The sequence below is a fragment of the Lagopus muta genome, chromosome 2 (assembly GCF_023343835.1).
Source record: "Lagopus muta isolate bLagMut1 chromosome 2, bLagMut1 primary, whole genome shotgun sequence".
In the NCBI taxonomy this organism is placed as follows: Eukaryota; Metazoa; Chordata; class Aves; order Galliformes; family Phasianidae; genus Lagopus; species Lagopus muta.
This window is the reverse complement of record NC_064434.1, coordinates 100,238,013-100,264,832: the sequence shown is the minus strand read 5'-3', so window position 1 is coordinate 100,264,832 and position 26,820 is coordinate 100,238,013. Positions and strand designations below refer to the sequence as shown.

At 41.4% G+C, this 26,820-nt stretch overlaps 1 protein-coding gene across 4 annotated transcripts in view; it reads left to right on the top strand.

Annotated features, from left to right (window-relative positions):
- LCLAT1 (lysocardiolipin acyltransferase 1) overlaps positions 1-26,820 on the top strand; it is a 106,335-nt gene that overhangs the window by 12,622 nt on the left and 66,893 nt on the right. For all 4 annotated transcript variants that reach the window (XM_048938122.1, XM_048938120.1, XM_048938119.1 and 1 more), the window contains one exon: positions 25,566-25,734. In XM_048938122.1, the coding sequence (XP_048794079.1) occupies positions 25,570-25,734 (165 nt within the window). In that variant the 5' untranslated portion in view covers positions 25,566-25,569. The remainder of the gene's footprint in view (positions 1-25,565; positions 25,735-26,820) is intronic.

Genomic DNA, 26,820 nt, shown 5'->3' with positions numbered 1-26,820 from the left:
TTTTTCTCAGTGACGAATACAGTCAAACATGACTTGAAGCTTAGAATCTGTTAGCAGTACAGAAGGCTTGCAGTGATGGTGGTAGATGTTTTAGATCACTTCAATTTTCCTTTTTCCCGTATAATACCTAAGATTCCGCCTGTTCCACTCATAAGCCATCAATCTGTACACCTTCACTGTGTTCTGTTACTTTCTGCAAGTTTTTTTTTTTTTTAATAGGCTGTATTATGTGCAAAGCTGGTTTTGCAAGCCTTTTCTTTGTTCGGTTCATTAAGGCTTATTAAAGCTTTGCCATTCCCATAACCTGCGGTGTTGCTGATTTACCAGCATGTTAGCTAGAGACATATTGGGTTTTTTTTTTTTGAGATTCAGAGTGGTTTGAATGTCTTTGCAGTGTACAGGTTGAAATTTGTAGCAGCTGCTTAACTAAATTCTGAAACAACGCCAGGATGTATAGGCTGAGTTTCCTAGAGTAACTTTTCTACTTGATTTCTTGCTTTGTCACAGCTGATTGCTTTCTTTTTTGCCATGTTAGATATTAAACATGTTGACATCTGAAGAAATGCTGTCATCAGATGGTCATTATGCCCAATCTTTTTCATCATCTTTGTCAGTGACCTGGATGAAGGAATAGAGTCTGCTCACAGCAAGTTTGCTGATGGTATGAAACTGGGAGGAGTGGCTGATGCACCGGAAGGCCACGCTGCCTGGACAGACTGTAGAATTGGGCAGAGAGAAATGTCATGAAATTCAGCAAGAGTAAGTGTAGAGTCTTGCACAAGGGAAGGAATAACTGCATACATCAGTGCAGGTTAGGGGATGACCTGATGGGAAAGAGCTGTGTAGAGAAGGATCAGGAGGTTCTGGTGGACAACAGGTTGGCCGTGAGCCAGCAGTGTGGCCAAGGCCAGTGGTGTCCTAGGATGCATTAAGAAGAGCATAGGCAGCAAGTCAAAGGATGTGATCCTCCCCCCTCTGCTCTGCCCTCGTATGGAGTACTGTGTCCAATTCTGGGCTCACCAACTCAAAAAAAAGCAGGGATGTGCTAGAAAGAGTGTGCTGGAGGGCCACAAAGATGATAAAGGGCCTGGAGCATCTCCCTGATGAGGAGAGGCCGAGAGACCTGAGACTCTTCAGTTTGGAGAAGAGAAGGCTGAGAGTGGATCTCATCACTGTTTATAAACATCTGAAGTGAGGGAGTCATGCTGATGGGGTTGGCTCTCTTTGGTGGTGAGCAACAATAAAACAAGGGACAGTGAGCAGAAACCAAAACAGGGGAAGTTCCATAGTAACACAAGGAAGCAATTCTTCACTATCAGTGCTGGGGCACTGGAACAGGCTGCCCAGAGAAGCGGTGGAGTCGTCTTCTATGGACATACTCAAGACCTGTCTGGACACTTAGTGACCTACTGTATGGAACTGCTTTAGCAGGGGGACTGGACTCCATCTCTTAGATGTCCCTTGCAAACTCTATAGTTCTGTGAAATCAATCTTGTTTTCTTTGCTGTATTGTATCCTTTATGCATGCTGCAGGTAACTTTGTGCACATGATATACAGGCTTTATTGATTTGAGATCACCCACAAGTGCTTCTTGAGGGAAGATGATTCTCTTTAATATAAAAGGTAACTTTAATTCCTTTAAAGCTTTCATCCACTTTGGAGGAGTTAAATACTTGGCTTAAAATAAGCTGCAAAGTCAGGGATGTTTTGGAAGAAGGTTCCTTTCCTCTTTTAAGTCTTAGGAAGGGTGTGAATTGAGAACCAAAGTGGTGTTTTTAAACCTGCTGCTGTTAGAGCAGTTTCTGTGTGTTGTAACGGGGCTGCCAGAGGAAATAATTTTCCTTCCTGGGGGAGGAAGGAAAGAGAAACACTTGCTATGTACTCTTGTTTGTGTAATGGTTTTGCACTGTAAGAAAGGACAGAAGCACTTTTAACACAGGAAAATGTGGTTGTTAAACCCCCACCAACAGAAAAAAGTAAGTTTCAGGAGCATGTGTGGTATCAGAAACAATTTATTGTTCCTGATTTTGCTTTCGTTTTGGGAGTGACAGTTCTAAAAGCTGTGAAAGCGTGACTTTCTATTAGTTGAAGGAAATCTTCATGCCTTTTTATAATGACAAATGCTCCCCTTTTTCAGCTGCTCACTTATTTTCACAATTTTGTTGTGCCTGTAAATTCAGTGACTTCAAAACGTGCCTGTATACTTTATTTAACTATCTTGGCATGCTTCTGTGGTTAAATGAGATTTCTTTTGGCACAAAAGCACTTTCCTCACCTGTTTCCATTTGTTAGTGGTGGGATCAGTAACGCTACGGGCTTTGTAAAATATGTGAAGTCATTTCCCAGCTGTTGTTTATATTGATTTATGCAAGAATAGTGGAAATCAATTATGTTGGTTAACTTCTGGCATCTAAGTATTGAGTTTGAAGGCTGACATGAGTAAGCGTGCTGCAAGATGCAGATTTAGGCAACTTACACATCAACAAGTTTGCTTCCTCAGGCAAAAATTGGGTCTTGGATAATGACAGAGAATGTTGGCAATAAAGGTCACATTTAGATTAAAGTAACCTGGAATACATTGTACTGAATTATGGAACAAAGGAATGTAAATACAGAGAATCTTCTCTCCTCTCCTTTTCAAAGTGTCCTGACCTTTATTGAGTTCCACTAGCTGACATTTTTAGAAGACTTTTAGTTCTAGTTCCTTTCATTATGAAGGGCTTATTTAGGTATTTTCTTCCACACGTTTCGTTGTCATCTTCTTTGCCATTTGCTTTTCTTCAGCTACAGTGGCACCTATGTTTCTTATCAGCATGCTTATTGCGGTAGTGATGCAGCCCTATTTTGTATAAAGTTCTAGAAACACATTTGTCTGTAGTCTTCTTACTTCAGTAAACAACAGAAAAATAAAGCAAGCGTGAGTGAAAAAGAATGGAGCAGCAAAATTGGTAAGCACCTACAGAAACGCTTTCTCTGGGCAGCCTGTTCTAGGGGTTGGCAACCCAACCATGGCAGGGGGTTGAAACAAGTGATCATTATGGTCCTTTTCAACCCAGGCCGTTCTATGATTGTATGAAAGGTAAAATAGGAGAAAATCACACAGTCGGTACATCACATCCACATATTTCTATTTCTAGTTTTAAATCATTGCATGCATTTTCTGTTTAAAGGTAGTGATATATTTAGTCAGACTTGGTGCAAGTGAATCATGGTATGTACGTTGTTCTTGTATAAAATAATGACTGATAGTTGCATTTACTATTTCTGTGTTTTGGTTGGAAGCTTCTTCCAGCAGTTCAAGGATGATTAAGTCTTAGTTGGCATGTTTTGTTGCTGGCAAGTTCAGCAAGATCTTCCTGGCTTGGAGAGGCACCCATTGCTCTATTATAACTATCCAATCCTAGAAGTAAGATCTAATTTTTTCCTTCCTACTTTCCTCTTCTTTAATAGTTTGTTCCCCGAAGCCTTTAAGTTGTTTTATGTAATCCGAGGTGCTGTTCACAGCTAACAACATGGCTCTCTCCTCACTTCTTCCTACCTGTTTGTTAGTGGTAGCTGAGTGAAGCTGGGTGGGATTTGTACCTTTGTTGCCCTGAATGGGCAAGTTGTCTGCTTGCTGTCAGTCACTCATGTTTGTAGATTTGGATGCTCAGCAACAGTGAAAAAGGCTTCGAAGTATGTTGCTTAAGCAGGCATAATCCCTTTGTTCTTATGGAAAACAAGATCCATCTGTTAATGAATGAGTAATGTTGGGAAGGATATAAGAACATGTATTTTATGGTTACAGATTAATGTCAACAGACTAAGAATAAAAGTGCCATAACTGCATACTGGAGGCTTTCTTCCTGCCCCTTCTTCTGAAGGCTCAAGACATGGGCAGGCATACCACTGGGTGGGCTACTGTTATTACAGTTCCTCAGTTGGGCAGTTTTTATGCTTCTTCCACTGGTAATTTTTTTTTTTCCCCAGCATCATATACAAGATACAAGGTATCTTAGGTCAAGACACTGTAAATACTCGTTCTCTGTAAATGTTATTCTGTTAAACACAGATTAGATCAGGATTTACAGAATCCGTCCTTTCTTTAGCCCGGGCAATCTTCCAATTTACTGAAGGCAGGAAGCCCAGCAAACACTCCCTCAGACAATTCCTCATCTTTATCCTTTTTCCAGAATAAAAATCCACAAATATCAGCAGTGGGGGCCAAAATAACAAATGAAAAGAGGGTGTTGCCACTTCTTGCCAGGTTTTGTGTAAATGCTGCTCTATTTCCTTGTCCCAGGATAACAACAAAGCTTCCCAAAGAACCTATAAAACAAACCAGACTCTTTTTCAGATCTGATTTAATTCACAGTAGGTGCAGCGACAAAAATGCCAGGGAACAAGAACAATGAAGGAGACTTGATCTCTCTATTAAGGTTGCAGGAAATATTAAGGCATATGCTTGCTCTTTGATACCATCCATTACTCTTGCAGCTGGAACATCAGTTAGCTGCTTGGTGCTTTTTTTCTAATTGATTGAGATGAACCTTAAATGGGGCATGGATGAATAGACCCTGTAATTTAGAACAGATTGGGATGAAATACTGTGGTGAAGAGCTGGAAAACAGTGATGTACAAGGAGCCTCTGTCTAGAGAGCCTGTGATCTACACCTGCTTGATTCTCCTCTGGCTTCAGTGATGTGATCAGAAGAAGCTGGAGTGAACTGGATGTGGTGTGGAGTGAGATGTAGGGGGTGGTGTTGAGTAGCAGGCCAGAGACAGGGCTGAGAGCAGAAGGCATGCAGGCAGGAGGAGGTGATAGGACTGGAGTGCCAAGGGCCACTGCTGAGGAGCAGGATCAGAAACCAAGGCTGAACAATGTCCAGAGGGACAGGAAGCAGATTTTTAGAGCAACAATCTGGATATTTTCTGCAACTACAAAATAGCTGTTTGGGTTGTGTGTGTGGCAACCACTAATGGCAGTCACAAAGACAGCTGACTCTGGGAATGTTGGTGACTGACTGCAGTTTCACTGTCTTGAATTGAACATGTTGCTGTTTTCTACAGGTCATTCTTTTTTTACATTCTTGGAGTTACAATGAATTCACTATTATGAGAGTTTAGAGAGAGGAAACTTTCTTTTCCCCAAAGGCATTCTGTATCAGCAAGTCATTGCTTCTTGTCTTGTTTGGGCACTGCTGAGAAGAGCCTTGTTCCGTACCCTCTGCACCTTTCCTTAAGGTACTCATAGATACTGATGAGATTCTCCCAAGCCATCTCTTCTCTAGGCTGCAGGGTTTCAACTTTCTCAGCCTTTCCTCACTGGGAAGATGCTCCAGTCCTGTCATCACTTCCATGGCTGTTCACTGAACCCTCTCCAGTATGTCTGTGCAGCAGTACTCCAGGTGCAGCAGTACTGCTGTTGAACAGAGAAGGACCATCTCTCTTCACCTGCTGTCAATAATTTTGCTTAATGTGTACTAGGATACTGTTAGAATTCTTTGTGGCAAGGGCACAGCTGGCTCGTTTTCAGTTTGGAAACTCTTGAAACTCAGAGTTCCTTTTCTTCAGAGCTGTTTTCCAGATCCATCAAGCTGGTCATTTTTATTATAGAAGCTTACATGATAGGTTAAGTGTGACTTCCTGCTCCTGATGATTTTCTTGTCCATCAGCTTGTGCCTGGAAATAGTGTCCTGGATTAGCTGCCCCTTCACCTTCCCAGAGTTTGAGGAGAGACTGACCTGTCTGTAGTTCCCTAGGACCTCCTTACCCAGTCTCAAAAATAGGAGTGGCCTTTGCTTTTCTCTCATCTTTGGGAAATTCTCCCAGTCACCATGTTTGGTCAAAGGTTGTAGGTTGCCTTGCTATTGCATCTGCCAACTCCCTCAGCACTTGTGGGTGCATCCTATCAGAGCCCACATGGGCTTACAAATGCCCAGCTTGTGTAAATATTCCCTAAGCTGATCTTTTTCCATCAGGTGTGGATCTTCCATGCTGCAGCCTTTCAGTTTGCTCTCTCAGACCTGCACATCCTGAAGGCCTTTCTCGTAAAGACTGAGGCAAAGCAGGTGTTCACAGTACCTCATTGTTTTCCCTGTCTCCCATTTAATTCTGATCACAGATTATAGAATGGCCAGGGTTGGAAGGGACCTCAAGGTTCACGATTCTCCAACCCCCCTGCCACATGCAGGGCCACCAACCTCCCCATTTAATACTAGACCAGGCTGCCCAGGGCCCCATCCAGCGTGGCTTTGACCTCCTCCAAGGATGGGGCATCCACAACCTCTCTGGGCAGCCTGTTCCAGCACCTCACCACTCTCTCTGTGTATGAGATACACCGTGACACATTCAAAGAGTAAGTAATTGATTCTGTGAAACCATTTCACTCAGTGTAAGTCATGGTGAGACTTGCAACCTCTTTGAGATATGTTTTTGAGGAGCTCACTGATTTTCAGACTGGAATTCCCAACCCAGGAGGAGCAGCCACCCAAACTGAGACAGTCTGGAATCTGAGGATCATTGTCAAAAAAGCTCTTTTCAATTCCTGTGCTGCTGCTTCTATTTAGCTTTCTTATACAGTTTCTGCTTTTTTTGCTTTTTGAAGAGAGCAAAAGCTAAAAATCTGGTTCAGGTCCATGGAAGGTCTCAGTGGAAGGCTTTTGGAAAACATGCTTGTTTTAGAGACAAACATGATATCATTTTAGTAGCAGAATCCTTTTGTGAGCCTACTGGAAACAGATGTTTTGCATGAGAACTCCATTTTTCTTGTTCTGAACACATTCAGACAAATTACCCTGCAAACTGTGTTAAACTTTATTCAGAAATGCAACCCTATTCAGAATCCAGACCAAATCTAACTGGGTGTTTAGAAGCTGCGGAGGCTGGAAGTGTATAAGCAGGGAATTGCATCAAGCAGAGCACTGTGACCTGTGTGCTGAGAAGTTCCAATGTGCTGTGCTTTCTGTAAAAAGAAAAAAAGAAAAAAAAAAAGCTATGCTGACCTAGAACAGTAAAGCACTTTGCTTTTCTCTTTCTCTAATTAAGTGATGACATAAGATATTGACAGCAGAAAGGCAGAAAGAAGCTAATTTGCCTGAATAAAGCCTGTTGGACCTCTGTTCACGTATAGGGTTTTGTTTTTTTTTTCCCCCTCAAATTTTTGGTTTCTCTGTGTTTTACCCAGCAAGTGGCTCAGCACCACACAGTCATTAGCTCACTTCTTCTCCCTCCCACCCACTCCAGTCCCAGTGGGATGGGAGAAAGAACTGGGCAAGAAAAGCTAAAAGTAGAACTCATGAGTTGAGATAAAACTGTTTGCTAAGAGAAAAAGAAAAGGATGATAATTATGCCAAGTATGTACATATGTATATATGGCATGTGATACACGAGGAATTGCTCACTGCCTCCTGACCAATGCCCAGCTAGCCCCCAAGCAGTGGAAGAGAGCCAGATGAACTCCCATCCCCTTCAAAACACCTTCTGCTCGATGTCATACAGCATAGAATATCCCTACTATCCCTATGGCCAGTCTAAGGGCTGTGCTACTTCTGTTCCCTCCCAGCTCCTTGGGTCCTGAGTAGTGCAATGGCCTTGGCTCTGTACAACTCTGCTTAGCAGGCAGCTCTAAACATTGGTGTGTTATCAGATTGTTCTCCTAGAACCAAGCCATAGCATCATACCATATGATCTGAAGATGACAGTTCTGTCCCAGCTGAAGCTAAGACACTCTAAAACAGGAGCAAAGGTAGGAGGCTGACTCAAAGTTTCAGGGAGTGACCTGACCTCAATTCCAAGTGACCTTATGGGGACTTTGACACGTTTGCTTTACAGCTGATTGGAAACACAGCTGCAAGACAAATGTGCTTGGGAATTTTTCACCTGCCTGCTTATGTAGGATGAGAAAGGATACATGTGCAAGCTGGACATTCATTTCTCGGCAGCGCGTCTGAAAACTGAAAGTAGAATGGTTATCTAATGTGTTTAGAATTTTGGTAATCTGAGTCATGGCTCTTGAATGCTTGTCACAGCTAGTTTGTGAAACATTATGGGTGTTTCATTACTTTTTTTTTTTAATTCCTTGAATGAAAAGATGCAACCAACACCAGGACATCAGAGCGTAGCATGGTCTATTTTCTATTTCACTCTCTCTTTAGCAGCAGGAAAAATAAAAGCATTTCAAGGCCTATCCTCTGCCATCAACCCTCTGGGAAGGAGGAGGAAAGAAAAAAAGCAGGGTGTGGGGGGAGGGCAGTGAGCATGGAAAATTCTACGAAATTGCTTGTGGGTTTCCTTTTCATGTGAAATTTCCCTGAAATCTTCCCCATGACTCATATCCTTCATGATCCCTTTTAAGTCCATAGTTTGGGCTGATTTTAGACAAGTAGGTAGCTTTTTTTCCCTCCCCAGTATTCCATGGATTTTGCAAAGGTGGATATTTGGTGTTATTCTGTGTCGTCTGAGTAATCAGGCCTTGTAGTCTATTCTCCATAGGGACTGATTGCCACTTTTTTTTATAACCCTTCTTCTCATCCTGTGGACAAAGATCGGAAGTAAGGAATTTACTTCAGAAGAAAACTGTTATTAATCAGAGGTGTATTGTGTGAGGGAATAGCTGGGGGGAAGTAGGAGGCTTTATTTTAGCAGGTGTTTTTGATGGTTGCAAAGGCCTGGCATTGACAGAAGGCAGTGAGTGTGCTTGTTAGGATTTTGTGGCTTCTAACTCAAGTTTTTGGTTTGTGCTGATTTATGTTTCTGTTGGGATACAGCCTCTAGAATTCATTCCCTGAAGTGCCAGCTGATGTCTTTTACAAAGGTGAGGGTAGCTGTCTTCTGCCTTGACCACTGCATGACTAATTTCTTCTTATGGGAGAAAGAGAAATGAATACACCCCAGTGTGATAGATGTGAAAGTTTGATAGAAGGTGATTGCCGTGCAAGCCTGATACTTCTCTCACCTCCTCCACAGTTCAGATATGCTGTATTATTTACAAAACCCTCTAGTATTTTGAAAAACCCTGTGGTCTCCCTAATGAAAAGAATGAAATGATTTAATTTCTAAATGATTCATTTGTCAGAAAACAAAACTTAAATGCTAGAAGTAAAATTCCACGCACAGATTAATTCAGTTCAGATGTGGACTCCTAGCATCTTTGATTCGTATGAACACATACTAGTTTTTCTGTATCTTGCTGCTTGCTTTCTCTAAAGTTGTAAGTGACTGACTGAAAGGCCTGGAATCAGGAATGTTGCTTACTCTTTCATTAGAAACGTACCAGTTTTACTCGTAAGCAACACAGGCCTATAATATTGAGAGTTTCATGGTTGGACTTCTTCAGTCTCCATGAAAACTGGGCTTATTTTGTCAAGAAATTATGCTGGCTGTTTAGTTTAGTTGGATCAGCTACTGCATCTGAGCCATGTTTGGGATATTTCAAAAGCAAATTATCTTGAGAACAAACTAAACACTGAAACTCAAAAAAAAAATAAAAAAAAAAAAATCAAAAAACAAACCCTAAATTAAACCAACAGCAACATGGACTATAACTGGAGCAATCTTCTCTTTGTTAACCTACAGCTATTATGTCATAGGTAACTTTTCAATAGTAGTTGGAGGAAGTGGCCATTTCCTCAGCTGTGACAATGCTCACTTGGTTCCACCTTTCAGAGAGGGAGGGAATTTTCCATGCAGGATTAGGCAGATGTGCAGCTCATCTTCTGTGTAAGCATGTTGTGCGTCTCCATATATGAAGTGTAAATGCTCAGCTTGTTTTGGAGTTCAGATATTCTGGATATGAGATATTTCACAGTTTGTTAGCCAGGTAGGAACCCTGAGCAAGAACTTGTTACCATGTTTGATTGTTACAATCCTGTTTTTGTACTCTTGTCTCTGAACGTAGACATAATGATAAGTAGTTGTTGGAGGGCCAAGTTCTTGTAAGTAAGTTAGATATGCGCTTGGAAAGTCCCCAGATAAACTAGAAAAGTTCCCAGTTAGGTTGCTGTTTATTCTTTTGAGTTACAAGTAATTTGCCTGGAGACAGATGATACTGTTTCTGAATTTGGGGGGCAGGGAGGAATAATCTAGTGAATAAGTTTGACAAAAGAAAATTACTGAACTCAAAGTCTTACTGGACAGTGTTACTGCTGTAGTGACTGGCAGTACTGAACAGTCTGTTATTAAGGCTGCCCAGAGCTGTATTCAGCCTGGCCTTGAATGCCCCATCCCTGGAGAGGGATAGTTTGCAAAAGCACTTCATTTTTAAACAGGTTTTCAAATTGCTGATGCCTTTTATTATTCATCATATGTGTAGGCACTTCTTGTATGTAAAAAGAAACAGCAGTTTTCAGTGTCATTATTTATATATGTGTCTGCAGTTCTGATACAATTTTGGTCTTGATCTGATCTCAAAACCAACTTGTCAGAGCTAAGTTTTGTATTTTGCAGCCTTTTAAGACAGCAATCTGTATGGGACAGCAGCAGTGATGTATTTTGTAGGAAAAGCTTTATTCATTAGTGGGAACTCTTCCAGGGCATCCTGTACACCTTTCTTTTCTTCCCTTTTCTCAGAAGAAATGTGGAAGGATGTTGTGTCTCGTGAAGCATAAGGAGAGTTCCTGAGGCCAAGTGTCTGTTTAGATTTCCCTATTGTGCTCACCTGTTTTGCTCAGAAGTTCTCAATATTAAACCCCTGTAGGTCAGGCGACCGTGAAAATAAGCTGTGTATGTATTTGGTGCTTCACAGGAAGGGAAAGTGGAGATTTCTTTTCTCAGGCTAGATTATAGGAGCAGTCTAATGAGTGGAGAGACTTGAGACAGGAGAATGAGGAGGAAAAAAAAAAAAAGCAACTGAACTGCTAGTCCAAAACCATGGCAATGTAATTGTAATGTATGTGCAAAGAGGTGATTTAGGGGATGATTCTTAAAATTACTTCTTTGACTTTTGAAGATAAAAATTGGAGGAAACGTGCTCCTTTCCATAAGAATGCCTTGAGCTGGGAGCTGCTTGTGGTGTGATGTTTCATCACAGTAATGGCAGCTTGTGTGTGCTGCCAAGAGTCCGTGGCTTCTTCCTCTTGTGCTCACACTGTTCCAGCGAAATATCTTTAAGGTGAGAACACGCGTATTTAACAAGCCATGTAATCATCGTCTCCTTGATGAGAGTGCTTTGTGTGTGAACTTCTTACTGCATCCCACCAGGAAAATTGCTGATGATTCTATGAGGCAAAGTGGTGGTTTCTGTTACTGTTTTTGAACTAAAAAGAATGAAAAGGAGCTAAATGTTCTGATGTTCTCATCAATATATCAAAATTAGCAATGATATTTAAGTGCTCTGGAATTCTTGACATCACAAAATCCAGTGATTGATTCCTGCTATTAGCACTGGAGGAGCATAGGTAAGAGAAGCCTGAGAGGGAAACTCATGGATGCTTGTAAGTATCTGCAGGCTGAGTGTCAGGAGGACAGGGCAGGCTCTTTCCAGAGGTGCCCAGTGACAGGACGGGGCACCAGCTGGAGTAACTTCACTGTGAGGGTGATGGAACACTGGATCTGGTTGCCCACTGCGGTTGTGTGTTCCCTTTCACAGACACTCAGAACCCATCTGGATGCTTTCCTGTGTCCTTGCTGTGGGGAACTGCTGTTGGGGGTTGGATTTCATGATCTCCAGAGGTCCCCTTCAACCGCTACAGTTTTGTGATTACTTCAGTAATACATTTGTTTGATTCTAAAAGATCTTCTAAAAGTTGTTGTGGAAGCGCTTTTTGTACAGCAGTGGTTGAGTAAAACTGGTAGGGAAACACATTGTTATACCTTGTATTTTCTGTTGGAGAAAAAGAAAATCAATATAATAAATCTTAACTGTTGTTGAGAACTCAGTGCTTGTTGAGAACTCAGGAATCCATGTTCCTGAGGTTGTTTTCAGATGTTATCCTTAATGCACCATTGAAAATTTCTTAGAACCAACTTTGCCCCCTCCTTCAGTGACGAGCGATGAAAAACTCACTTGTATAATTTTGCTTGGCCTCTATTGTAACTGGCTTCTAATTGTCTGTGTTAGAAAGCGTGCTGTTTTGTCTTGCTTAGCTGTGACGCAGTACTTTCAAGTAGCTACGAGCTATCACTGTAACAGAACGTGTTCCATCGTTCCCACTGTTGCACTGTTTTGGTGCCTTCTGTCCTCTCTGTGACAGCAGCAGGAGCAAGTGAAAATGATTTGGGTGTGAGAAGAAAGTTTTGGATATTAGGCGGATTTACATAAAACTAAGAGTGATGTTTCTTACCATCCTAACATCAATCATTTATTTCATCCCACATGACATCCTTGTCTTAAAGATGGAGATATGTGGATTTCAAGGATGTGCCATTTGGTGGGTAAAGAATTAGCTGAATGGTCATAAAGAGTTGTGGTCAGTGTTAATTCCAGTGACGAGTGGTGTCCCTCGGGTTAGTTTTGGAGCCAGCACTATTTAACATCTTTGGTAGTGACACAGAATGAGGGGTTGAGTAAGCATTCAGCAACTTGGTGGATGACACTATAGACACTATACAGTGGGGATGCCATCCAGGGGACGTGGATAGACTTGAAACGTGGGCCTGAGGTTTTAACAAGGCTGACTTCAAGGTGCTGCACTGGGATTAGGGCGGTCTTAGAAATGAATATTGGCTGGGTGATGAGTTGAGAACATGCCTGTGGAAAAGGACTTGGGAGTGGTGGTGGCTGAAAAGCTGAAGTGAGCTTAATACAGGAAGACTGGGGATGGACTCCTAGTAAGGAAATGTAGGGATAGGACAAGGAAGAATGGCTTTATAAATTAAGGGGGGAAACTTAGGTTAGATGTTAGGAAGAAATTCTTCATTCAGAAGGTGGTGAGGCCCTGGCACTGCTGCCCAGAGCTGTGGTGCCACATCCCTGGAGGTGCCCAAGGCCGGGTTGGATGGGCCCTGGGCAGCCTGAGCTGGTGGGGGCAGCCCTGCCCATGGTTGGGGTTGGGGCTGGGTGGGCTTTAGGGTCCTTTCCAACACAAGCCATCCTGTGGTTCTGTTCAGAGCATATAGCTGATGCTGTAACAGCCTGGAGTTTTTCCACATAGTTCTTCTAGAGATATCATAGTATAATTTGCATTTAGCTTGTATTTCAACTATGAAAAATAAATTGTTATTCTTTAAATAAAAGTCTAATTCTGCATTTCTGTGTAGCACTCCTAAGGCCATAAACATATAAAGAACTGCCCCCATGGAATGACAGCTCTCTTGGGTAAATTAAGATCAAAATACATCCAAGAAAAAAATCAGTGTTAAGCGTGGAAGCACTCAACAGAAACCTCCAGAATGGTTAAAGGCCAGAACTGGGAGTTTGCAATTTAAGAACTGCAGTGTAGCCTCTATGGAGGCATTAGTGCTTCAGTTGTTGCTCAGGTTAAAACTTCTGAGCGGAGAAGACAGCGTGGAAGGGCAGGATCCTTGCCTTGCTTGTTGCTGAATTTGATCAGCAGCATCCTGTGTGTCTTTCTGGTTTTTTATGCACCTGGGAAAGATACCAGAAGAGAAGACCCAGATTCCACTTAGTTAATTTGTTGCATTTTAGTTGAAACGATTTTACCAGCCCTTGTTTAATGAAAGTCTGGTAACTTGAGTCGCTTGAAATAACTTTTGTTAGTGTTTATTTTGCTGACATAAACAAATAGTTTTAACAAACTCCAAGTAGTAGTGTGTGTGTTACCAAGTTTTTGTATTGCATCACTTGCCATTGCTATGCTTGCTTCTGTTTACCAGGCTGTTTACTTGAGGGGTCATTCTTGGCAACAGAAATGATGTCAAGGCTGTAGATCTCAGCAGAGGGTAACGTAGCTGTCTGTTCCACGCTCATCTGAGAAATGTCACTTAGCTCTGGGATATAAGAATATTTCACTGTCACTTCTGTTATTCTTAATTTTCTTGCTTTTGTATTCTGCTTTGTGGCTGTGCTTGTGATGTTTTTTTCTTAACATAGCAGCCCTTGCAGTATGGACTGATTTCTATATCGTCTCTCTGCGGGCCATTATATGTAGAAGGAAAATGTCTCAGTATATAAAGATGTACCCTGCTTTGGTTGTTTGGGAGTAGCAAGTGTTCTAGCAGTGTGTTCACTTTCATTATATGCAGGGAGAAGCATCAAAGTGACGAGGAAGAGAGGGAAATGGAATGTCATTAGTGTCTGTTTTTGACAAGTCCAGAAATTCTAATTTCCTAAACAAAAGTGTCACCTCTATAGTGCTTATTGGAGGCATCTCAAGCTCTTAAAGGGATCCATGACTGCATTTGGGAATTCTGCACACACAACTCAAAAAATGTGCGTGTTTTTCCATGCATATCCTTATTAATGAGCTTATTTTGTAGCTTCAAGATAAGCTCTTCTGTGTTCTGTTTCAGAGGTATTACTGTGCTAATTGAAAAGAGCAGATCCTTTCCAGGAATTCCGTGTTCTTTGTGTAAACATTTTAATGAAAGGTCAGGGCTCTTGCTCAAAATTGAAGCAAAATTGTGTCAGATTGCGTTCCTGCTTGGAAATAACTAAGAATTCTAGATTTTCTTGGAAGAGAAACTCTTCTAAAGAAAATAATGAATTGCTAGGTCGTTAAATGTAAGTGCTCTACTCCAGGTACAGCTGATATTAGCCATGTTCCACAACTACAGAGGCTGTTAGGAGAATGTCCATAGCTTAAATATTCCTGGTAGTATGATCTGCACTGCCAAATCTGGATGGTATCTTCGTTCTCTGGGTATGATTTATCTAATACAAAGATGGACTCATAACCTTCCCTGTACTATGTATGCCTTGTTGCATGTCTCCCACGCGAAACTGATGGTGTAGGTCTGGATATTTTGCATTTCCAGACCAAGTTACAAGCAGCATACTTTTCTTTACCATCCAAACAGTTTTTGCTTCAGCAGTGGCTGCCTTTTAAAAGTTGTCCTTTCATTTTGTTCCTTTCCCAATTACTTTGAAGCTTTTAAGGCACTTTCATGGCTACATCAACAGTGCTGCGACAAAGGCTGGAAGCTGTTCTGTAGCAGCACCCAGTGTGTGTGTGTTGGGAGGCTCTTCATCTGCAGCTCTTGTGAGGCTTTCCTTCTTTCCTCCCCTTATTTTTCTTATTACCTCTTGTTAATTTGGAGCCTTCCTCAAGTATAAAATGTAGTAGTCCCCAAGTAGCTGTTATGGGTTATTACCCTGACTAGGTCACTCGCTGTTCTGTGATTATTTCATGGATACTTTAGTCTTGGATTGCTTAGCACCTATATGTCAGCCGTGCCATGTATATCTAATGAATTTGCAACTGCCAAGTCAATTTGCAGCTGGCTTGAAACTCACTGTAATTTTGACCTGGTCTTTGTAATGGGAAATGCAATACCTATGAAAACCCTTTTAATTTTTTTTTTATGGTCTCTCTTCGGTTCTGGCAAATGTTATTAGAAGTGGAGGTTCTTTTTCATTCTGGCTATTATTTTACATAAGGCTAAAAATCTTAGTCTTACATGTTGTTTTTTTTTCCATTTGCCTTCTGGATGCTTAGTAAAATATTGCATAAGCACTGGCAGTTAACTTCCCCAGTTGCTTCAGCAGTGAATTCTGTGATCAGCATCCTGTACTGGTAATTTGTTATGGGACAGAATGACCTTGTTAAGTGTTCATGCAAAACATCCTGTCCTTTGCATCAAAATGCAAACTACTTTTTAGAAATAAGGACCAAATGTTAGCTCTTATCTTCCTGTGCTTTTGAGGGACCAAATCCATTCAGCTTTAACAGGAAACATCAGTTGCTTTATTATATCTTGGTAGAACACTTTTTTACTTTGCCAACACTTAAAGTTTGAAGAAAAAAAAAGTGCGTATTTTATAGAATCAGATTCAGTAGCCCTGGAACCAGGAGCAAAAGTATCAACATGGGCTAGAAATCCCTGCTGAGGCATGGAGCTTTGTGAGCTTAAGTAGAGCTCATCTAACTCAGCTGTGCATCTTCCTGAGCAAACCTAGCATCTGTGCTAGCTGAAGGGTTGAACTAGATGATCTCCAGAGGGCCCTTTCAAACCCTGCTCTCTGTGCTCTCCAAAGAGCTCTGGAAAGCACTGCAGAACTTTGCCTCTTGCTCTCGAGTCCCGAATCAGAAACAGCATTAACTACTAGTGGGGCAGGAGTTTGGCATCCTGTGTATTTTGGCTATGCGTTTTTTGGATATTTCATCTTCACCAAAACGTAGCAGATGGAGTACAGGATTTCATGTCCAGAAATCGCTCAAATGTAAATGAGCAGTTTGTAGTGATGCTGGTGGGGATTAAATGGTATTTTTTTTCTGCAGAACCACTGCATTTTTCCTCTTTTTGCTTTCAAGCCTGCCAGGTAACTGATCTGTTTTTTCTGTTGTGCTTACCTTGAAAAGCAGCCAGCCTGCAAGCAAACTGAACAGAAAATTACAATTTTTGTGGATTTTAAAGTTATTAGAAACATGTAATATTTGCTGATGCTTAAGTATGCTTCCACGTGCTACGTATTCTTGGTACAAAGGTGGCACTGCTAAATTTTAAGTTCTGTGTTGCTCGGAATTTTCCATTTATGTGGCTAGGACATGATTAACATTGATTATGAATGTGTTTTTTGTTGATATTTGTCTTGGAAATATATTTAATAAAAAAAAAAGCCTGAGGCAGTAGCACAGACTGAAAGATTTGGCAGAGTTCTATGTGATTGATAACAGCAATTTATTATTCAAAAAAAAAAAAAAAAGAGAGAGGAAGGCATAAATCCGTCTGTAGGCACAGTTCTTCATCTCTTACATAAGGGCTAAACGTCCTTAAAGTATTTAAAAGGTGTTTATAAGCAGGAGGAGAGCAATAGGGAATATAGTGATAAGACAAGGAAGAATGGCTTTAAAATTAAGAGGGGAAACTTAGGTTAGATGTTAGGAAGAAATTCTTCACTCGGGGGTTTGGTGAGGCCCTGGCACTGCTGCCTAGAGCTGTGGTGCCCCATCCCTGGAGGTGCCCAAGGCCAGGTTGGATGGGCCCTGGGCAGCCTGAGCTGGTGGGGGCAGCCCTGCCCATGGTTGGGGTTGGGGCTGGGGCTGGGTGGGCTTTAGGGTCCTTTCCAACACAAACCATCTTCTGTGATTGTACTGTTTAGTCAGGATGCCTTAAAGCATAGGGAAATGAAGGTAAGTCTTCAGTGGAGCTGACTTCACTGCTGAGTCTGGGTGAGGCCTTGGTGTTTGCCATTGGGATGGCTGGGGCTGGCCCTGCTGAAGTTTTATAGCCTGTAACATGCTGCCAGGAAATGAAGGAGTTTGGCAGTTGAAGTTGTTTTATAGGTGGCGGCTCTCATAGCATAAATAATGCTAAGTATACATCAGAGTCAAGTTCACTTTTTGCAACTTGTATTTGTAGCATACACAGTAACTGGAAAAGCACGAATTATTTGAGTTAATACGTTCTGTTCTAAAGCAGAAAGATTTTACGGAGGATGACTACAAAAGCTCTCACTGGAACCTTGTCCAAGCTGGATACCTTGCATTCCCCCTTTGTTTCCAGAACCGATCTGTTCAGAACAGTGTGAATTGGTGTGGGTTTTTTGTCACGCAGTTACTGACCTGGTGATGGTTGGTAGTTTATACAGCTCGTGAAAGAGGCTCTTTGGATTTTGTTCACATATTTGTCTCCCGTTTCTCTTCAGTGTTCTTAACCCAATGAGAAAGTTCTGTTTGAGTTAAGGATGTATCCTTAGAGAGAAGGAAGTGGTGCCTTAGTCTTCTGTAATCAGACTGAGCTAACAGTTGGAAATGGTGGGCACAGCAAAGGTTTTAGAGCCTTGGAAATGCAAATTCTTATGAGTGTGTGTTGAGGCTCTGTTGCAGCAGATATGAATAACCCTGAAGTGCTTTTACTGTTCTCAGGGGGTGATGTTGGTTAATTCCAGTGGCAGTTTCGGATCCCCCATGGAACGCGCTGCCAGTTTTGTCTTAGGCTCTCCTTTCTATTGCTTGCAGAACTTGATTTCTGTTCCCCAGTTGGTGGTTTTACAGCTGAACAGCTACTTCTGAAATTAAGAATGCCTCTCACTAAGAATAGCTGTGAACTGGAGTGTTGAGATGCTGTTACACAGGGAAGATCATTTAATTTAACACTCTGACTGTAACATCTCCAGCTTCAAAGAGGAGCACTTTTTTCCACATTTTCACGTGGATTTCTTCTCTATCAAAATTGGCCAGCTTGGTTATTCCTGCAGCAGCCCAACATGTCAATGATACTTGATTTTCTGAATGGAGTAAAGATTTAAAGTTATTTCTTTTCTGTAATTTTTTTTTTCTTTCCTGGAAATAGCCATAGCTGTCACTTGATACCCTCTTACAAAGTGTTTATAAGTACATTTGTTGGTGTTCTTGTTCAAGCTTTGCTGGCTTCGTGGTTGTCTAGAGCAACAGTGGAAGTAGTGCTACAGTGAACTACAGTGAAAAATCATCAGCCCAATTTGATGTCTGTACCTTGAGTGAATTATCTGCTTGCAGCATCTAAGGGCTGTGCTGCAGAGAATCTTGGCCAGGTTTTTTGCATTTGGAAAGGCACGATTACTTGGAAGAGCAAATCAAATACTCCATTACATCTTTTATTGAAGTGCAATAGTCAGATTAAGTCTGGGCAAATAAAAGAGATAATAAATGGTAAGATGCACACCAGCAGTCATATTTTATCAATAGTATTTATGGAAATTACTGATTAATTATTGTGCTTTTTATTTGTGCATGTTATTGTTGGAGAGAGTCAGGGATGTGGTTTGTGATTGTAATTATCTTTTATTGTCCTCTTCTATATCATTTTATGGTGCATATATTAAATCTCCTGAAGGTTTTTTAAAGGCAGGAACTGAGTAAAAGGGAAATAGTTTTAACAGTCAAGTGCCCATTTCCTCACATATGGTGTTGATCTGTGCCATATGTGTATGTTCCTTATAACACTGAAGACACGAGAGGCATGAGAAATAAAATGTAGTTCATAAATGGATGTGTGGAAACTGATGGGACTTCTTGCGTGTATCTTATGTGCTACTAATTAGAGGGGATGTCTATAATAATTATTATTATAAATATACATAATATAATAATTCAGTTTCTTCAAACTTCTGTTGTTTCTGAAGCTCTTTTAACAGAGGGACAAGTGAGAAGTTATGTGATCGGAGACGGGGTGAGTTGTGGATCTGAAAAATAAGACCGAGTCAGTCTACAACAGATAACTTTAAGCAACTTTCTTTTTAAAATAGCATTATATAGAAACTAATTTCTTGCTCTGAGTGCAAGAATTGGTGAAAATTTCCACTGAACTGTTACGAGAAAAGCTGTAAAACGCTGTAATAGAAAAGGCAATGTGTTGGGCAGGAGGCATTCTGCTAGGACGTGTCATTTCCATTCCAGTTTCTCTGCCTACCCAGTGGTCTGTCACTTGGCCCACCTGGGCAGGGGCTGCTGGGACCCCTGTGTTGTTTGCCTTGCAAGCTGGGAAGGGTTTTCTGTCTGCGTGCTCTCCTTTCCAGGCAGTTCTGTTTATGTGTTCACTGGTCTAAGGATATGAACAAATTGCATCATTAAGACGACCAATTCACTTTACTTAGGTGAAAGGTTTTAAAAACCTATCTTCTGACTTGGGAGCATTTTTCTTTGTGAGTGCATTGGAGAAAGACTGTATGAGGTTCTGCTCAATTTTAATTGAAAGTCGTGTTTACGTTTTCCACTGGTAATTGACTGAAAAAAAAATTAAACTGAGTGCCTGGTATTCCTCATTCAGCTCATAAAGACTACTGAACAAGCAATTTTATTGCCCGTGGCTATTGAAGGGGACCATACCGACTAGAAACCACGCAGCATTGTTTTATTTGCCATTTATTTTGGTGCTGTAATAAACCCTGATTTGTTGACCGCATAATGCTAAACACTTGAAAATGGCTCTCGTTATCAGGAAGCTGGCTCTGTCAGGTAGTATTTTGTAATATCGTTTAAGGGGATTGCAGTGAGGTGGGGGTCGGCCTCTTCTCCCAGTAGCAGTGATATGGTGAGAGGGAATGGCCTTAAGTTGTGCCGGGGAAGATTCGGGTTGGATATTAGGAAAAACTTCTCAGAAGGAGCAGTGAGGCGGTGGTACAGGCTGCCTGGTGAGGAGGTGAAGTCACGGCCCTTGGAGGTGTTCAATAACCATGGAGACGTGGCACTGAGGGACAATGTCAGGGTGTGATGGGGGTGGGATGGGGTTGGACTCGGTGGTCTTTTCCAGCCTTAATGACTCTATGATTGCAGTTCAGTAGTGTAGGCTAAATCTTGTTCATTTGTTTGTTTTTTAATTGGATTTGGAAGACAACTAAACTGTACAAGAAACTCAAATTGTCCTGAAACTGTTCAGGAAATGTGAAGCATGTGTTGAGTCTACTATTGTGAGACTTCAAGCTTTAACTTCAGAGGAACCTTCTTGTTTCTAACCAGATATACTTGTGTGCATCTTTTGCACACTTCTAAGACATAGAAAGAGTTGGGAAGAAAAACTTAAAAACGTGATCTCTACAGCAAATTCACAGATCCTATTTAAGGCCTTCTGAAAACATCATAATAAGCCATGGTTTGTCTTTCCAGCTATATCTTAAATAAAATCATAAAGATGATAAATGAACTGAACCAGAATACGATCACAGGAAGATGCCTCTACTTTATGTTACTATGCAAAAACTGCATGGAATTGTGGAATAACTTCAAGAAAATATTTTAATAAAGATGAGCTTGACAGAAATGCAGCTGCTTTGGGAAATAATTTATCCCATCGTAGCCAAGAATTTTTAGAATTAACTAAAATGTAAAACAAAAACTGTATTTTAAGAATTACTGTTTCCTGTTACCTGGAGACAGAGCATGTTTTCCTTCTGCTATGGCGACAAGAACACGAAGAGTATCTCGATAACTTGGAGTTCTGCCACAAAACAGATGAAGAGCTCTAAACCCAGAATGTGGATGCTGTCTTTCTGTTTGCAGCTTTGAGCCTGAGTCTCAAAATAGTTTTGACCATCTTCCCGCAGCTCTGATAGAGCTCCAACAGAGAGTGGCTCTAAAATGGACAGAAGTCTTTATGTATTCCAAATCCAAGGCTAACTACTGCTATAGGAAGAGAGAGCTGTCAACAGCAATAAGGAAGTACTTTTGTACTTTGAAAATGCTTGGTTTCTGTTGCTCAGACTTTCCATGTAATTGTTTGATTGATTTCTTGGGTATCTCATCTCTCAAATGAATCAGCTCTGGGTTTTCTTTGTTTTCAGATTTTCACTTTTGCATCAGGCCATTTGTACAAGTTCTCATGAGGTACCTTTCCAGTGTGATTGCTTTTGCAATCATGTTTTGAAACTCTTGATGTGTACTTTTGCATTTTTCATTAAATGCATATGCTAGACTTAGGGTAGGTGATGTGTGTGTACAAGAACACTCTGGTTCCAAGCTAGGTGTGAGATAGGAGGAGAGTTATCATACTCCTGGGTCGGGGCAGTCCCAAGCACTAATATAGACTGAATGGAGAATGGCATGAGGGAAGCCCTCAGGGGAAGGATTTGAGGGTGCTGGTTGATGAAAGACTCGGTGTGAGCCAGCAGTGTGCACTCACAGCCCAGGCCAACCGTGTTCTTGGTCACATGAAGAGAATCGTGACCAGCAGGTTGAGGGAGGTCATTCCGAAGGAGCGTTTTCAATCACGTAACCTGTTGTCCAGGCTGTAATTCCATCATGTGCACCCACAAACAAGAGCAAATGAATTGGGAGTGTTAACAATGTCACCTGGTTACTAAAATGGTCTTGCTGACTGCTGCGTGCAGGAGGCCAGCTGGATGGTTACGCTCTGCTGTTCTTCACCTTAGCACAGGGCTCTTTCTTTGCAGTTCTGCTTGAATTCATTAGGAGCTGTTTTTCTGTTTCTCATGTGTGCTTTCATGGTATGTACTTCAATGTGCTGGAAGTTAGTCACTGGCAAGCTCTATCCATTATTCTACATGAATGCATGTGTGCAAGTGTGAAGGTAGTATGTTTTATTTACATACGTAGTGAACAAGATGCAGTATGTATCACACTTTCAAAATGTACCTGCAAGAGATGAATGACAAAAACACATGGTATCTTTCTTCTAGCTGTGGGTGTCCCCTGTTCATTTCAGGGGGAGTTGCACTAGACGATATTTAAAGGTTCCTTCTAACTGAAATGTTTCTGTGGTTTCTATGATCTTCTGTGTTTAGGAATAAGCATGGCAGTGTTCATCCCAGTGGGATGCAGTATGTATTTATATACTGTTACAATGAACAGAATGCTGCTGGAGTGCAGGTGAAAGAAGGGAAACTTCAGAACTTCCCCAAGTCTTTACCATAGCTCACATACTTCAATCTTGAAAAAAAAGAAATTATGTTTACAAGACAGTCTTCTATATAAAATACAGAAAGGATTTTTCTTAAATATTTGGCTCCGTGCTATAATTTGAGGGAAGGAATAATGTAAACTGAAAAGCTCAGTCTGCAAGCAAGTGACCTAGATTGCTTTCGAAAAGACTTTGGGAGGATGGCAGAGCAGTGCCTTCTCTTAGGAAAACTGGGTATCTGGGTGCTGTCAGCTGTGTCCTGGGGCCGGGGTGCCAGACAGATGTGTGCGTGCCTGCTGTGCTGAGCCGTGGCTCTGAGCAGCCTCCAGGAGAACCGCTGCAGCTGGCTGAAGCTGACCAAGTGCTGTGCTTGTGCTGCTAGTGGGTTGGAAAGCTGTTTTCAGTTGTTTTGCTGTGTTTGTTCCTCAGAAAGTGCATGTGCCTGATCAGATCAGTGATACTGAATTTTAATGCTATCTGTTCCCTTTTGCAGGACTCAAATCTGGGTATTTTAGTGTTTCTAGACCTGCTACAATTAGTGCTTTCCTTTGCCTGCTGCTATTTCTTTTATTCTCTGGGTTTCTTTTGCCCTCAGCTGTGTTTGTTTCAGCCTTCCTTCCTTCACTGCTGTACCACATACAAGAAAGTCTGTAGAGCAGTTGGCGCAGTGCTCTTCAAGGACCCTTTGATATGTTAAAATAGATCCTATTAGTGTGTGCAGATGTGACCGGCTGGTTCTTCATGCCTTGCTTCTTGCAACAAAAAGAGGGCTGTGCACTCCAGAATGTAAACAATGTGTCGTTTTTTAAACAACTTCAAATTCTACTCTTTCCAAAATCTTTCTGATACAGCTATCAGCAGTTAACGTTTAGTGTTACTCTTCTTGCCATGCTGCCGAAATCAAGTTTGGTGCAACTTTGTTTCCTTCATACGTTGACAAATCTGTATGGTCTCTGCTCTCAGCCTTCCTTCAAAAATGCACATGATGAAGCTGTTTAAACATAAAATTATCCCCAAATGCTGTTACTTTTTTGTGAGTTATCAGTGTCAAGTAGGAGAAGCAGGTTTCTGTGCTAGCGACAATCGGGATGCGATTTTTGACTTTGGAATACTTTGCTGTGGAAACAATATTGCTATGGACGTGGCACAAAACAAGCTTGAGATAAATCATGAATGTACACAAGTCTTAATGGATTAAATCTTAGAGTACACAAGTCTTAATGGATTACTTTTCCATTGCTGACTTCCAATTAGGAACACCAGCTTCCTGTTTTTCTTCTTTTGAAGTCCTGTCCATCTGAGCTCTTACAATTTCTAAAATAGCCTGTCGAAACAAGAATTCAGTGAAGTGACTGGAAAGTGACTTCTACTTAACCTTTCATTTTATAAACAATTGGCTGAGCCGTAAATAGTTGAAAACAGTCTATATTTAGGCCCTAATTTAAAGAACTGATATTTCCACATCTGCTTTGTCATAACTGGTAGTAGTTGCTAAATTATGAAAGCTCACAGCTATTACAGTTGCTTGGAGGATCGCTGCGTGTTCTGCCATAATGCATTCAGAAGCTCTATGCGTTGTGCATGTATAATAAGGCAGTCTAGCAGCTAGCATAGGCACTGAATTACTTCAAGTCTCAGTGACTTTCTCAAGCAAAAGCTATTGGCTTTTTGGAAAATAACTGAGAAGGACAATGGAAGTACAGCAGACTTCAAAGAGTCAGAAATGCACTAAGAGTGAGCTGGGGGACTGCAGATGCTGCTTGCCTGCTCTGTTGTATTGAAAAGGAAGATCTTGCTCAGAATGACTGATCAGTTGTAAGTTCAAATAGTTTCTGAAGGTCAGACATTGACCCTGGTTAGACAGTAAGGCAAACTTCTATAATTATGGGCCTAGAAAGAAGAAACAAGATGGAGAAGTAAAAAAGCAAAGTTCCTTATCTTTAGAAATTGCTAATGTTTGTACTTATGTCAAATACCTCATTGGTTGGTATTGGGACCTATATCATACAACATCTTTGGCGGTGCAAACAGTGGGACTGGGTGCATCCACAGCAGGTTTGCTGACAGCACCAAGCTTTGTGGTGTAGACAACACAATGGAGAGAAGGAACCTGGCCAGGATGGAGAGGTGGGCCCATATAAGCTTCACGAAGTTCAGCTAGGCCAAGTGCAAAGTGCTGCATCTAGCTCAGGGCAATCCCAAGCACAGATATAGGCTGGATGGAGAATGAGTTGAGAACATCTCTGAGGAGATGGGAGTTGGAGATGTTTATTGATGAAAAATGGCACATGGGCTGGCAGTGCGTGCTTGCAGCTCAGAAAGCAAACTGTATCCTGGGCTGCATCGAAAGAAGCGTGGCCAGCAGAGTGAGGGAGGTGATTGTCCTCCTCTGCTCCATTCCCTTGAGGCCCTACCTGCTGCACTGTGTTCAGCTCTGGGGTCCCCAGTACAGGAAGGACTAGGAACAGTTGGAACAGGGGCTCTGAAGATGATCAAAGAGCTGCAGTGCCTCTCTTGTGAAGAAAGGCAGAGGGAGCTGGCTTGTTCTGCCTGCAGAAGGCTCTGGGGAGCCCTCATTGCAGCCTTCCAGTACTTGAGGGAAACTTAGGAGCAAGAGGACTTTTTACATGGTCTGATAGTGATAGGAGAAGGGAGAATGGCTTTAAGCTAAAAGGGAAGATTTAGATTGGATGCGGGATGGAAATTATTAAGAGGGTGGTGGTTGCCCAGAGAGCTGGGGGTGCCCCATTACTGGAGGTGCCCAAGAGCAGGCTGGTTGGGCCCTGGTTGGGGGTAGCCTGCCCTGGGCAGGAGTAGGGCTGGGTGGGCTTTAAGGACCCTTCCAAGCTAAACTGTTTCACAGTAAGTCGTCTTCTGTGCCTTCCCATGTTAAAAATAGCCTTCTTAAGATTTCAGAATGGAACTGCATATTGCGGTAAGTGGTGGAAATTATGTTGTAGCTGGTACTTTTTGACCCCTGTGTTAGTGTGTCTTACAGATTACTGTGTTTATGTAGTTGTTCTCCAAAAGCTACTTGTGAGGTAGAACACTTTGTTTGCTTTTTGCTTTTACTGTCATTTTGTGGTGTTAGCTATGAAAAGAAGGAGGAATGCTACCTCAGACTGAACCTACAGCTCTGAAGAGTTCTATAATTACTTTGCCTCTCTAACATATTGCCGACTTTCTTTTTCAGAGCCATGGTGTCATGGAAAGGAATATACTTCGTAGTTGCACTGTTTTTGGGAAGTTTTTTTGGAAGTATTTTCATGCTTGGTCCTTTTCTACCTTTGATGTTTATCTCCCCGGCCTGGTATCGCTGGATCACCGACCGCATTGTGGCCACGTGGCTCACACTTCCAGTGGTAAGTTACAGTGTGAACCAAGTTCTGAGTAACTATTCATTTTGCTTACTGATGCTTTTTTCAATAATTTGTTTTTTAAACAGACCGTAACTTTCTTAACCATCTATGAAGGGTAATACTTCAGCTCAGTGAATGTTGGCTGTATTCCTGTCTACAGTCCCTCTCTTCTACAGCTTAATGTATAGATAAATCACTGCTGTGTGTTGTTTGTACTCTTGAAAAGGCCTTTTCATGTTATCTTTATCCATTGTCAAATGCTGATCTGAGAAGGGTGGGTGAAACACTAACAGGCAAAAGGTTCTTTTAAATTGCAGAGATTCCTAAATGACTCTTCTTATAAACTTCTGCTTCCAACTGTGCTCCAGCTATCTAATTACAGAAATTACTTACTGTATGGTATGCGCTGCTGACCTTCGCTATTCTCTTACTTAATCCTCATAGAATTTAGGTCATCTAGTTATATTAGACAAATGGTCTCAGGTCGAAAAGAAGGAATTCCTTTAGAGATAAAGTTGTCCTCACATTGCATTAGCTTTGTAGCTGGGGGTCTCTTCTTTGAACTCTTCCTGTAGAAAGGTGATGTGCGTAGGGTCTCTCCCTTCATCTCTTCTCCAGAAATCAAGGGACTTTGTTCCTCTCCTTTTAAGATTTGTTTTTCTGGAATAAGATACTGTATTGGTGCTCAGAAATGCATATCTTGTGACATAAATGAAGGTTTGTTACATATCAGATTGTGGGTTTTTTTTTCTGTTCTGTTTGTTTTGAAGGGTTGCGAGGTTCATCTTCTAATATTTTACCCTTTTCTCCTTTACTAAATGCAATGAAATTAGGAGGTAAGCAATAATTATCAGTGAAGAGAACATAGGGACTGTAATTTCTTGCTGCGATGAAATATAGCTGAGTACTGATAGTGTCACAAGCTTGATCCTTGTTGAAAAGCTGTTTTTTTATTAGGAAACAAATTTGTTTACCAGTGATAGTGAGCGTGAACAAATGAAGTGATGTCACTGAGATTAATTTGCATTGATGATAGACTGTTGTTTTTCTTTGGTGAGTAAAGTCATAAAATTAGATGTATTATTTGTA